This window comes from Lepidochelys kempii, chromosome 3 (genome assembly GCF_965140285.1).
Source record: "Lepidochelys kempii isolate rLepKem1 chromosome 3, rLepKem1.hap1, whole genome shotgun sequence".
Taxonomy (NCBI): Eukaryota; Metazoa; Chordata; order Testudines; family Cheloniidae; genus Lepidochelys; species Lepidochelys kempii.
In genome coordinates this window covers 122,632,405-122,644,964 of record NC_136382.1, presented here as the reverse complement: position 1 = coordinate 122,644,964, position 12,560 = coordinate 122,632,405, and the positions used below count along the sequence as shown (strand labels likewise).

At 40.3% G+C, this 12,560-nt stretch overlaps 1 protein-coding gene across 5 annotated transcripts in view; it reads right to left on the bottom strand.

The window, feature by feature from the left end:
• MAP3K4 (mitogen-activated protein kinase kinase kinase 4) overlaps positions 1-12,560 on the bottom strand; it is a 144,594-nt gene that overhangs the window by 18,769 nt on the left and 113,265 nt on the right. For all 5 annotated transcript variants that reach the window (XM_073337847.2, XM_073337848.2, XM_078852214.1 and 2 more), the window contains 5 exons: positions 11,105-11,205; positions 9,255-9,335; positions 8,263-8,454; positions 7,391-7,461; positions 3,427-3,543 (listed from right to left, as the gene is read on the bottom strand). In XM_073337847.2, coding sequence (XP_073193948.2) covers positions 3,427-3,543; positions 7,391-7,461; positions 8,263-8,454; positions 9,255-9,335; positions 11,105-11,205 — 562 coding nt within the window. The remainder of the gene's footprint in view (positions 1-3,426; positions 3,544-7,390; positions 7,462-8,262; positions 8,455-9,254; positions 9,336-11,104; positions 11,206-12,560) is intronic.

The following is a 12,560-nucleotide window of genomic DNA, read 5'->3' as shown; positions in this document are numbered from 1 at the left end:
AAGCCTGAGTAGGCTGGCACAGGCTAGTGCAGGTTTTTATCTGCAGTGTACACATACCCCCTTGAGTGTTCTTTTAGCACCTCAATCATCCAGTGGCCCCACTGATTGTTTGGCAGGCTTCCTGCTTCTAATGTGCTTACATTTTCTGCTGTTAGTTTTTGTGTCTTTTGCTAGTTGCTCTTCAAATTCTTGTTTGGCCTGCCTAATTATACTTTTATACTTGACTTGCCAGAATTTACGCTCCTTTCTATTTTTGTCAGTAGTATTTGACTTTCAATTTTTAAAGGATGCCTTTTACTTTGTTGTTTAGCTGTGGCCGTGTCTTTTTTAGTCCTCTTGCTGTTTTTTTTAAATTTGGGGTATATATATAGTTTGAGCCTCTATTATGATGTTTTTTAAAAGTTTCCATGTAGCTTGCAAGCATTTCATTCTGATGACTGTTACTTTTAATTTCCATTTTACTAGCCTCTTCATTTTTGTGTAGGGTTCCCCCTTTTGAAATTAAATGGTACTGTGGTGGATATCTTTGGTATTTTTCCCTCCTACAACAATATTCAATTTAATTAAATTATGGTCGCTATTATCAAGTGGTTCAGCTATATTCACCTCCTGAACTAGATCCTGTGTGCCGCTTAGGACTAAATCAAGAACTGCCTCTCCCCTTTTGCGTTCCAGGACTAGCTGCCCCAAGAAGTCATTAATGGTGTCTAGAAATTTTATCTCTGCAACCTATCCTGTGATGACATGCACCCAAGTCAATATGAGAATAATTGAAATTCCCCCTTTATTATGGGGTTTTCTGGTTTGGTAGCCTCTAATCTCCCTGATTATTTCACAATCACCATCCTGGTCAAGTGGTTGGTAGGATATTGCTACTACTATACTCTTACTGTTCAAACATGGAATTTCTATCCACAGAGATTCTGTGGTACTGTTTGTTTCATTTAAGATTTTTATTATATGTAGCTTTATGCTTTCTTTCACCTATAGTGCAACTCCCCCACCAACGTGACCTATTCTGTCATTCCTATATATTTTATACTCTGGTATTACTGGCTAACAGATTATCATTCTTCCACTAAGTTTATGGGATGCCTGTTATATCAATATCCTCCTTTAATAGCAGGCACTCAACTTCACCCATCTTAGTATTTAGACTTCTTGTATTTGTATACAAGCACTTATAAAATTGTCAATATTGTTTGCCTTCTGAATGGGACTCTTTCATTTCACGGTTTCTCTTCAGTTCCTACCTGTGCTTTTTCAACTTCTAGCCACTCCTCTTCAGAAGATAGGCGTATCCCCTTTAATAATTCCTCCCCTAAGGGATAGGTGTGTCTTAATCATGTGCTCCTTCGCATTTGTCAGCTCTCCCTCAGTTTAAAAACTCCTCTACAACCTTTTTAATTTTACATACCAGCAGTCTGATTCTGTTTTGGTTTAGGTGGAGCCCATCCTTGCTGTATAGGCTCCTCCTTTCCCAAAAGGTTCCCCAGTTGCTCCTGGGTTCCTCCTCCAAACACCATTGTCTCACCTATGCACTGAGACCCTGCAGTTTGCTTGTCTAACTGGCCCTGCACATGGAACTGGAAGCATTTCAGAGAATGTTACCATGGAGGTCCTGGACTTTAATCGCTTACCTAGCAGCTTAAATTTGGCCTCCAGGACCTCTCTCCTACCTTTCCCTGTGTCACTGGTACCTTCATGAACTGTGACCACCAGCTCCTCCGCAGCTCTGCACATAGGTCTATCTAGATTTCTTTAGAGGTCCACAGCCTTCGCACCTGGCAGGCCATTTGCCATGCAGTTCTCCCGGTCATCACAAACCCAGCTATCTTCATTTCTAAAAATCAAACTCCCAACTACTATTACCTGTTTCTTCCTAATAACTGAGGTTCCCTCTCCCAGAGAGGTATCCTCAGTGCGAGAGGATACCGTGACATCATCTGGAAGGATGGTCCCAACTATGGGATCATTTCTCTGCACTCCAGCTTGAGATTCTTCTTCCACCTCAACAGCACAGAGGCTGTCAGACTGGGGATGGGACTTCACTACTGTGTCCTGGAAAGTCTCATTTCTGTACCTCTGTCTTCTTTAGCTCCTCCAGTTCAACCACTCTCTCAAGAGCCCATACTTGGTCCCTGAGGGACATGAGTTGCCATCGGCCCACAAGGCAGTAATTATACATGCTGCATTCTATGCAATAAACCAGATAGCCCCCCTGCTGCTGGACTTCTGCCTGCATTATTTTTACACTGGCAGGGTTATTTATTTATTTGTTTGTTTTTTGAGAGGGGTCAGTTTCAATTGGGATAACCTGGACAACCAGGCCTTCATGCAAATTTCATTGTACTTTTCTAAGATTACAGACTGAACATCTGTATCATAGAATCATAAAAATGAAAGGCTGGAAGGGACCTCAAGAGTCCATCCCCTGTCATTGAAGCAGGGCCATGTATACCTAGACCATCCTTGACACATGTCGGTCTAACCAGTTCTTAAATACCTCCACTGATGGGGATTCCACAATCCCACTCAGTAACCGATTCCAGTACTTCACTATCCTTGGAGTCAGAAAGTTTTCCCTAATATCTAACCTCATCCCTTGCTGCAAATGAGTTTTACATTCTCTTTCATATATGCATAAGATCTCCCATGCATGTAATTCTGTAACTATAAAGTTAGTTGTGACACCAAATACTACAAGTTATAGATGAGGGGTTCTTGGTATCGCCCAAATAGCAAGTAGAGCACTTTGTAATACTAGAATAAGATAATATACTTACAATGTTTCCATAGCTTAAGAACTACAGTCACATTTTAAAAAGAAAATTTTGTAAACTAGCAAGTAGTAAACAAGATTAGTAATTTTATCCCCTCTTTTGCCGGTTCTGCTATGATGGAATGTTTCAATTGCTCTGTGGGCCAGCTTCCAGTTTCTGCACCTCTACTAAGGATGTCTCAGTTCTCTAACTCCTCACTATTTTGCAGTTTTAGTTTCTCATGAAAAGATGCTGAAAAGTCTGTGGTATGGTCACTATAGGTAACAAATGTTAGCTGTTTGAAAATGTTGTCTTTTTTGAAGTGTTTACATACCTAATTTGCACATGAAGATTTCACACAAGCTAACATGCTTTTGGGGGGTGGGCAGGAGTGCTAAGACACTCGTGTGTCCTTTGCTGTTACTAGTAGGGTGGGTTTTAGTGCTTTGATGTCTAACAGCTTTCTACAACTTACGTTTCAGGAAGAATTCTAGAGTCAGGGAAGACAGAAATGATGCAGTTCATAGAGATTTCCTGGATAATTAGGCAAAATTACAGTTCTCAGAAATGAGATAACTTGTGGTGTAGAACACACGACTCCATTTCTGAACTCTTAAAGGTTCTCTCCTAACTTATGAAAATCCAGTGATGAACGTTTGCTTACCCTGTGGAGCTCCACACCAAAGTAACGAACCAGATTAGGGTGCTTGATCCCTTCAAAAATTTTCAGTTCATCTGCAGTTTCTTTGATGGTTTTGTGATCGTTCGGTTGAAATCTTATCTGCAAAAGTGATTATTTTTCATTATTGCTGCTATTAACGTAAGTGTGAAATAGAAAAACAACCAAGAGAGGAATAGCTAAGAAGCCATCTACAGACGTCTTTTGATATTTCTGGGAAAAGATTTGGGGATATGATGATTTATAGACATCTATTGGAATAGGGTGTTGTCACTTAAAAAAACCAACAAAAAAAAACCCAAGACCTTTGCTCTAAGGAGCTTGCAACCTGACTCAGACAGATATGATCTAGAACACAACAGGTTAAATACAAGAAGGCCTTGAAACAACACCGGCGAGATCAGTGTACAAAGGCTTCATGAAGAAGCAGGCTGCCAAGAGGGATTTGGAAGAGGAGTTTCCTTCATATCATAGAATATCAGGGTTCGAAGGGACCTCAGGAGGTCATCTAGTCCAACCTCTTCCTCAAAGCAGGACCAATCCCCAACTAAATCATCCCAGCCAGGGCTTTCTCAAGCCTGACCTTAAAAACCTCAAAGGAAGGAGATTCCACCACCTCCCTAGGTAACGCATTCCAGTGTTTCACCACCCTCCTAGTGAAAAAGTTTTTCCTAATATCCAACCTAAATCTCCCCCACTGCAACTTGAGACCATTACTCCTTGTTCTGTCATCAGCTACCACTGAGAACAGTCTAGATCCATCCTCTTTGGAACCCCCTTTCAAGTAGCTGAAAGCAGCTATCAAATCCCCCCTCATTCTTCTCTTCTGCAGACTAAACAATCCCAGTTCCCTCAGCCTCTCCTCATAAGTCATGTGTTCCAGGCCCCTAATCATTTTTGTTGCCCTCCGCTGGACTCTCTCCAATTTTTCCACATCCTTCTTGTAGTGTGGGGCCCAAAACTGGACACAGTATTCCAGATGAGGCCTCACCAGTGTCGAATAGAGGGGAACGATCACGTCCCTCGATCTGCTGGCAATGCCCCTACCTACACATCCCAAAATGCCATTGGCCTTCTTGGCAACAAGAGCACACTGTTGACTCATATCCAGCTTCCCGTCCACTATAACCCCTAGGTCCTTTTCTGCAGAACTGCTGCCGAGCCATTCGGTCCCTAGTCTGTAGCGGTGCATTGGATTCTTCCGTCCTAAGTGCAGGACTCTGCACTTGTCCTTGTTGAACCTCATCAGATTTCTTTTGGCCCAATCCTCCAATTTGTTTAAGTCCCTCTGTATCCTATCCCTACCCTCCAGCGTATCTACCTCTCCTCCCAGTTTAGTGTCATCCGCAAACTTGCTGAGGGTGCAATCCACACCATCCTCCAGATCATTTATGAAGATATTGAACAAAACCGGCCCCAGGACCAACCCTTGGGGCACTCCACTTGATACCGGCTGCCAACTAGACATGGAGCCATTGATCACTACCCAGTGAGCCCGACAATCTAGCCAACTTTCTATCTTCCTTATAATCCATTCATCCAGCCCATACTACTTTAACTTGCTGGCAAGAATACTGTGGGAGACCGTGCCAAAAGCTTTGCTAAAGTCAAGGAACAACACGTCCACTGCTTTCCCCTCATCCACAGAGCCAGTTATCTTGTCATAGTAGGCAATTAGATTAGTCAGGCATGACTTGCCCTTGGTGAATCCATGCTGACTGTTCCTGATCACTTTCCTCTCCTCTAAGTGCTTCAGAATTGATTCCTTGAGGACCTGCTCCATGATTTTTCCAGGGACTGAGGTGAGGCTGACTGGCCTGTAGTTCCCAGGATCCTCCTTCTTCCCTTTTTTATAGATGGGCACTACATTAGCCTTTTTCCAATCGTCCGGGACTTCCCCCCATTGCCATGACTTTTCAAAGATAAGGGCCAATGGCTCTGCAATCACATCCGGCAACTCCTTTAGCACTCTCGGATGCAGCACATCCAGCCCCATGGACTTGTGCTCGTCCAGCTTTTCTAAATAGTCCCGAACCACTTCTGCCTTCACAGAGGGCTGGTCACCTCCTCCCCGTGCTGCCCAGTGCAGCAGTCTGGGAGCTGACCTTGTTCATGAAGACAGAGGCAAAAAAACCATAGAGTACATTAGCTTTTTCCACATCCTCTGTCACTAGGTTGCCTCCCTCATTCAGTAAGGAATTAACACTTTCCTTGACTTTCTTCTTGTTGCTAACATACCTCAAGAAACCCTTCTTGTTACTCTTAACATCTCTTGTTAGCTGCAACTCCAGGTGTGATTCATGTGCACAGTTTAGCTGAGGCTTTTCCAAGAGTAAGATGTGGAATGGAAGGAGGCACAGAGTCAGGAGGCTTTGACTAAAAGAGCAGTTTTCATTAATATCCCAATGATGCCTTGTCATGGATTTTTCTTTTTTTTTTTGCTAATACAAATTAGCAAAAAAATTTCTTCTGAAAAAGTGATTTCCTCTTTTCCTAGTCAACATATGACTAAGTCAAACAAAACGCTTAGTAAAAATTACTTTTATTGTGTGGTCAGAGATCAGAAAAAACTTAATACACCAAGTTAGTGACAACCTTAAGAAAAAGTAAAGGTACATAGTGTTGCAAGGACATTATGATTGGTTGCTTCCGTATAACAATTTCAGAACATGAGGTTTCATACTTTGGTAAACAGTGATAAACTTAATTATAAAAAGGTAATAACAGTGACAAAGAAAGTTCATATACTTTTCTTTGTCAAATACTTCTCTCAAGTTTCAAAATTATGAAGGTACGATGTGTATTTGTAAACAAGCACTCCCCATCATTTTTGCTGATGTTAGTGATATTTGAGATATCTATTCTAACCCTTATTTCAGTGGTTTATGAAGCTTTGCTAATAATATATTTTGGACTGAAGTTTCAAAAGTTTCTCCTTTACTCAGAAAGGCTTTCTTTTTTAAAGTCTGAAGAAACACATAGACGGAAAAAACATTGTTTTTCAATCAGTATTAAAAAAACAAAACCAAAAAAACCTCTGAACCTTTTTTATACTCAAGGAGACTCTGTACTGAAAAGTTCAAACATAGCTTGTACATAAATCCCCAATGAGGAATGAATATTTTGAAAACAATTGGTGAGGAATAAGATTCTAAGTGCTAGAAAACAGCATAAGGAAAATAATATACCGGTACTAAATATTTAACCCATCAATGTGAGGTCCATCAGCAAGCGTGAGTCTCTCTTGCACTAACTGTAGTCTTTGCTCAATGCACTCTCTTGAATGAATATATCAGTTGATATCTAGAAAAATTAAATAATTACACCTAAGGCTAAGAGGGACAGGGAGAGCTCCTGATGGGAAAAAGATAACCTCCTCTTAAACAACATCAGGGTGAACTTCTGGGAGTCAGTGTTACAAGCTCAGTGGATGAATACTGGAATAGGAACAATAGAAACAGGGCCTAATTCCACCCTTTTATACAAATGTTCGACAACAGCATTGTACATGTAAATCTGGGGACAGAATTTGGCCCCAAACCTGTAATTTCATTAGTGTCATGTGGCTGTCAGCGGAATTGCTGGAAGCCAGTCACACCAAGGCAACCTTCCAAATGTAAGTATAAGGATGAATGCAAAAAAACTAAAAAGACTGGTAAATATCTTATCAAGCAAAATGTAATACAAAACAGACAGAAGGTTTCAATTCATACATAGATTTACTTATGTATATACTGATAATTTAGGACTAACCTGGACTTTACAGAAAAGTTCTATGACAGCCTATCTGAAGTAGGAACTCTCCTTCCCATTTCCTCTGCTCTACCCATCTGTCAACAATGCACTGACAAGGAGACCTGCCAACTAAACTTATGCATACATGGTTATAGAAACAGCATATGCATCATTAAAATTAAATAGCAGTGGCACTTGTAGGTAATGTACTCACTTCTTTCATGGCCATCAGTTCACCAGTGTCAACACTGATACACGTATAGACTTTCCCATACTGGCCTTCACCTATAGAAGTACAATAAAAACAATTAACAGCTCAAACACACTTCTCAGCCTGGCAGATTTTCTTCCTTGATTTCCTTTTTTATTTCAAAAATATTTCAACTTGTAATGCTTGTTCAACATAATAAAGCAATTATAATCCTATGTTCAAGTTGATTAAAAGATACGCATATTAACTCTATGCTTTATCGGGAGTAGAACCTTCTCATGATTATGCAGTAATAGTCTGAGACATATACAGTCAGAATCAGTGGGGAAATAATCATCTCTCTCAAGTGTGGCCAATAGCGACTACATCAGTAAGTGAAACTAGTCTACTGAAGTTAGTGCCAACATGTGTTGCACTTAACCTCGCAATCTTTCCATGTGCAGAATACCCTACAACAGTGGCTCTCAACGCATTTTATCATTGTGGGCCACATATGCAGCTCTTTATGAGTTATGTGGGCCGCACCCACACAATATATATATACTACCTGTATGGCCCTGAGGATGTCACATGTTCAGAGATTGCAGGATCAAGCACAAAATGAAGCTGTTCAGCACATGCTACTGAATTAATTCATGTCACATATCAATTTTTGTTTCTAACTACTTGACCAGTGACGATATCGCAGTAAATGCTATATAGGAAATGCTAGTTCCAATAGTATTCTGTGTTTAATATTCTGTAAATCTTCCTTGTGTAGTAAAACAAACTTTAATATCTACACCAAGATGCAAGATTTCAAATGTAAATCTTAAGGTGAAACAAGGTCTGAATACAGTAATTTAAGCTACATGACAAGTCCATTACAGACTTACCAATTTTGTTTCCTCTCTGCCACTTGAAGGTCACCTTCCTTAGACCTACATGCATGATATTATCATAAGATTTGGGGGTATCACAGACTTGGCCAATTATGTTCTTTCGCCTCATTTCTCTGTATCTCTTTTCTTCAAACAATCGGACAGACTTCTGAACAGCATCAATAGGTCCTTGCTTGGAAGCGGTGTCTAAAAAAAGCAGTGCACAAATTCATTGATTCAGAGACCTACACCCCTACGTTTGAATGGCATGTCTACTCCTTTGCCACTACTGTATTATGATGAGACCACGTTGAACAAGTGTTATGATGTACAATGCAACTATTTTCTTAACAGAAGTTCAAACAATAAGGAAGCTGGAACTAAGGAAAGCAGAAGATATATGTTCCGGTTTCATATGAAACTTCTTACTTTGCAACTTAGATGAAAATACTGAACTATTTTTAATTCCCACTAACATAATTTTAATTCCCACCAACATAATTCAAAGAAGATAGCTGCACTGAAGTAATAAACTTACAATATGATTTATCTTCGTTTAGCCTTTAATTAAAGCACTGATCATTAGTTTGGATATTAATACAGTTGAGTTCATTACCATAATGAAACAGGGGAAGGAAGAAGTTTAAGATTTTACTTCATGTAGATTTGAGAACTTTTCTCAAGTTTAAATAATTCTGAAGTTTTGTGTGAACCTCTAACTTCTTTATGAACCTCTAGATCTAGAGATTTCATGTAAACTCAACTTCTCAAAAATGTCTTCTATCAACTGATGATAATAAGTATGTTGGCAACTATTAATATTAATTTTGTATATCAAGAACAGTAGATAATGCCTCAAAGACGACATACTGTTCTTTTTTTAAACTCCTCTGATATCAGAAATGAGTATTTTTCTGAAATACAACATTAAGGATTTTTTTTTTAAATATACAGACTTAGCTAAGCTTGAAATATACTGCATTATGTAGTGTTCCTTTCTCTCTTACCTTTGGTCTGATTGATGAGAGTTCGAAGCTCCCAACTCCTTCGGGCTGATCCACTCAAGTCTCCTTTAGGATACAATGGTTCTGTAAAAACAGTAATGTGAGAAATTATATTATATTGCCTAAAAATTGTTTGTTTTCATACTACTTTTAAGTTATTAACAGTGTTGCCATATTCAACAACAAAATCTTACATTTTACATTTCAGGATTAAAACACCTGATAATTTAACAACTCACACTGATCTTCGTTATGGTATTTGAGGCAACACTACATCTAGTTACATTCTTTGAACTTTAAGACAATTTAGTATCTTTAGAAATAGTTATATATAACACACGGCAGAAATTCAGCATCTGTATACATAAAAAGTGACTTTGCATTGCAAAATTGTTTATAAATAGTCAATCCAACCTAGTTAGTCTCCCCTTCAAAATCAGGCACAGGTAAAAGGCAATGATCAGGCAAACCAAGCAAATCAAAAAATATTCTTTAAAAGTTCAATTGTTTGTTAAACGTTTCTTCCAATTTGGAAACAGACAACACAATCTACTATACTCAAACTCCAGTCATAAGTGATGGCTGAAATACTGGAGAAGTCCATTGTCCGTCATACAAAATATAAAATGAAACTTCTTAATGAACAAGTTTATTTTCTAAGGAAGTTGTTTAAATATATTTCACTTATATGCCTAAGAATATGAGGGGTCAGAGAAACCTCCTGAGGAGGAGGAGAGGCCCAGATCAATCAATCTACCAACATGTGGATCCAGTCATTTCTCCCCACTAGTGATGGGTGCAAGTACTGGCTCTGGGGACTTACCTGTAACACTGATGCTGCAATAGCAGCTACAGTCTTTGCTTCTGATCCACAGCCTGAGAAATCCTCACCTCACAGCCAGGTTACTGTGCTGAGAAGGTGTGCGAGAAGAGTAGATCTAGTCACTGATACAGGGGATATTCCAACAAAATGTCACTATGGTATCAATCTCATTTTGAATGCTGTAGTGCAGGAGTGGGCAAACTATGGCCCGCAAGCCGCACCACTCTGGCCGGGGCACTGGGTTGGGGGCCGCACCACACGGCTGGGCCCTGCTCCTGCACTCTGTCTGGGGCGCAGGGGCTGCACCAGGCAGCTCCCGGAATCCGCACCAAGCAGCTCCCAGAAGCCGCGGCATGGCTCCACTCTGGCTCCTGTGCACTCCAATGGCCCCCTCTGGCACTCCAATGGGTGGTGCCTGCAGGCGGGGCAGCGTGCAGAGCCGCCTGGCTGTGCCTCCATGTAGGAGCCAGAGAAGGGACATGCCATTGCTTCTAGGAGCCGCATGAGGTAAGCGCCGCTCGGAGCCTGAACTCCTGAACCTCTCCCCACGCCCCAACCCCAGCCCTGATCCCCCTCCTACCCTCCAAACCCCCTCGGTCCCAGCCCAGAGCACCCTCCTACACCCTACAATCCTTATCCCCAGCCCCACCCCAGAGCCTGGACCCCTCCCGCACTCCAACCCCAATTTTGTGAGCATTCATGACCCACCATACAATTCCTATTCCTCGATGTGGCCCTCGGGCCAAAATATTTGCCCACCCTGCTGTAGTGGAACACCCCACGGGTTTATTAAAAAAGCCAAACAAGCTACATACAAAAAAAAAGCCCACACATACATATTTGGGAAAACGTAGGCAGCCTAATTTGAAAATTTGGTCATTAATTTAAATCTAACACAGTAAAGACCTGTTTAGAAATAAAGAGTTGATAAAGGAATTCTATGGACCTGGGTCAGGAGAGAGACAATACGTTCATTAATCACATTAATCATTTGCAGATCCAGATCACAATCTGTTATCGAAATAATCACCTTCTCGATCCTCAGTGGGACTTGAGTGACGGCTCAGGGACCTAAACTGCAACTCAGCTGCTATTGAAGCCAGTCGATCATTTTCAGGGACACTGGAACCCCTGTTAAAAAACAGCCACCGTCCTAATTAGCAATTTAACTGCACTTCTGAAGTGACAGAACCTCTAAAGCTTAGGAGGCAAGTGTGATCCCATTAATGAAAACCACACAAAGGCAAAACCAGTTCTTGGGAAGTAAACTGAAGTACTGTGTATCTTCAGCATTTTCTTTCCTGTTCTCTCCGTGACATTATCTAAATCCTGGATGGAGAAACTGTCCCAATCCACCAACCTAAAGGTTGGATCTTATGTAGCGTTAAGCACCTGAAACTCCTATTGATTAAAATGGGATCTACAGGGGTTCAATACCTTACCAGATCAAGCTCAAAGAACTTCAGAGCTATATTCCGCTCAGAGTCCTATTTAAAAGATAAATACTGCCGGAAGACAAAACAGGAACCCTACCTTGCACAAATTAATTATGAGCCTCTGTATATGCAAATTATTAAACAGGTAAAGAAACAGTGAGAAAGACTGAAGGAAATCTGCTCAAATACTAGGTCTGGGTAAATACAAAATGACCAACCACAACCTTCTCCGACCTTGGACATTCAACAACTAAATTGGAAAAATTAGTATAGAAATAGCACAGCCCCAAACTGTCAAAAAGCTCAATATAAACTAATAGATTAAAATTGCTTTGCATTTAATTTTCAAATTACATAAAAAAAGAGTATTTTAAGAACAGCCTTGAATGAACTATGGTAGCATTTGTGCACCACACATTGCTTAGTGCAACTGGTTTAGAAAGTTCTCATTCTATAAATTGTATGCACCTAATGCAAATGTTTAGAACAGATTAAAGCTTTGTTTCTACGCTATTCCAGTGGCTAGGCCTCCATCCTCTTAAATACAATAGAACCTTCCTTAGTGAAGAGGGTTTTTTTCCCCATAGAATAACGTCACTATAAATGAGGATAACTATAATTAAGACAGCAGACTGAGTTGGAAATGTTTGGGACATTCATTCTACTTCATTACAAACTGAAGTTCACTTTAAGTGGATTACGCTGTGCACAGAACTTTATAGTCATTCTTGAATGACAATTCTCTTCAATGCTACTACAGATTTCCCGTTTCCATAGTTAGTTTTTAAATACTATTTATTTAGTTCATGGGCGATCGGAGTTCAACTTAAAAATACAGATCGTGCACATCAGAATTCACTGCCTCTGTTGTAGAAGAAAACACGGCAGTTTGTTATTTCCAACTCCCAAACGAGTGGCAAAGTAGATGACTCCAAGAACAGCATGCAAACTTCTAGGGAATTATTTCTTTAATGAACAGAATACATAGATTTCTGTACCACACTGCAACCATTCCAACGTTCTAATATTATTGGCCGAAATATATATGTG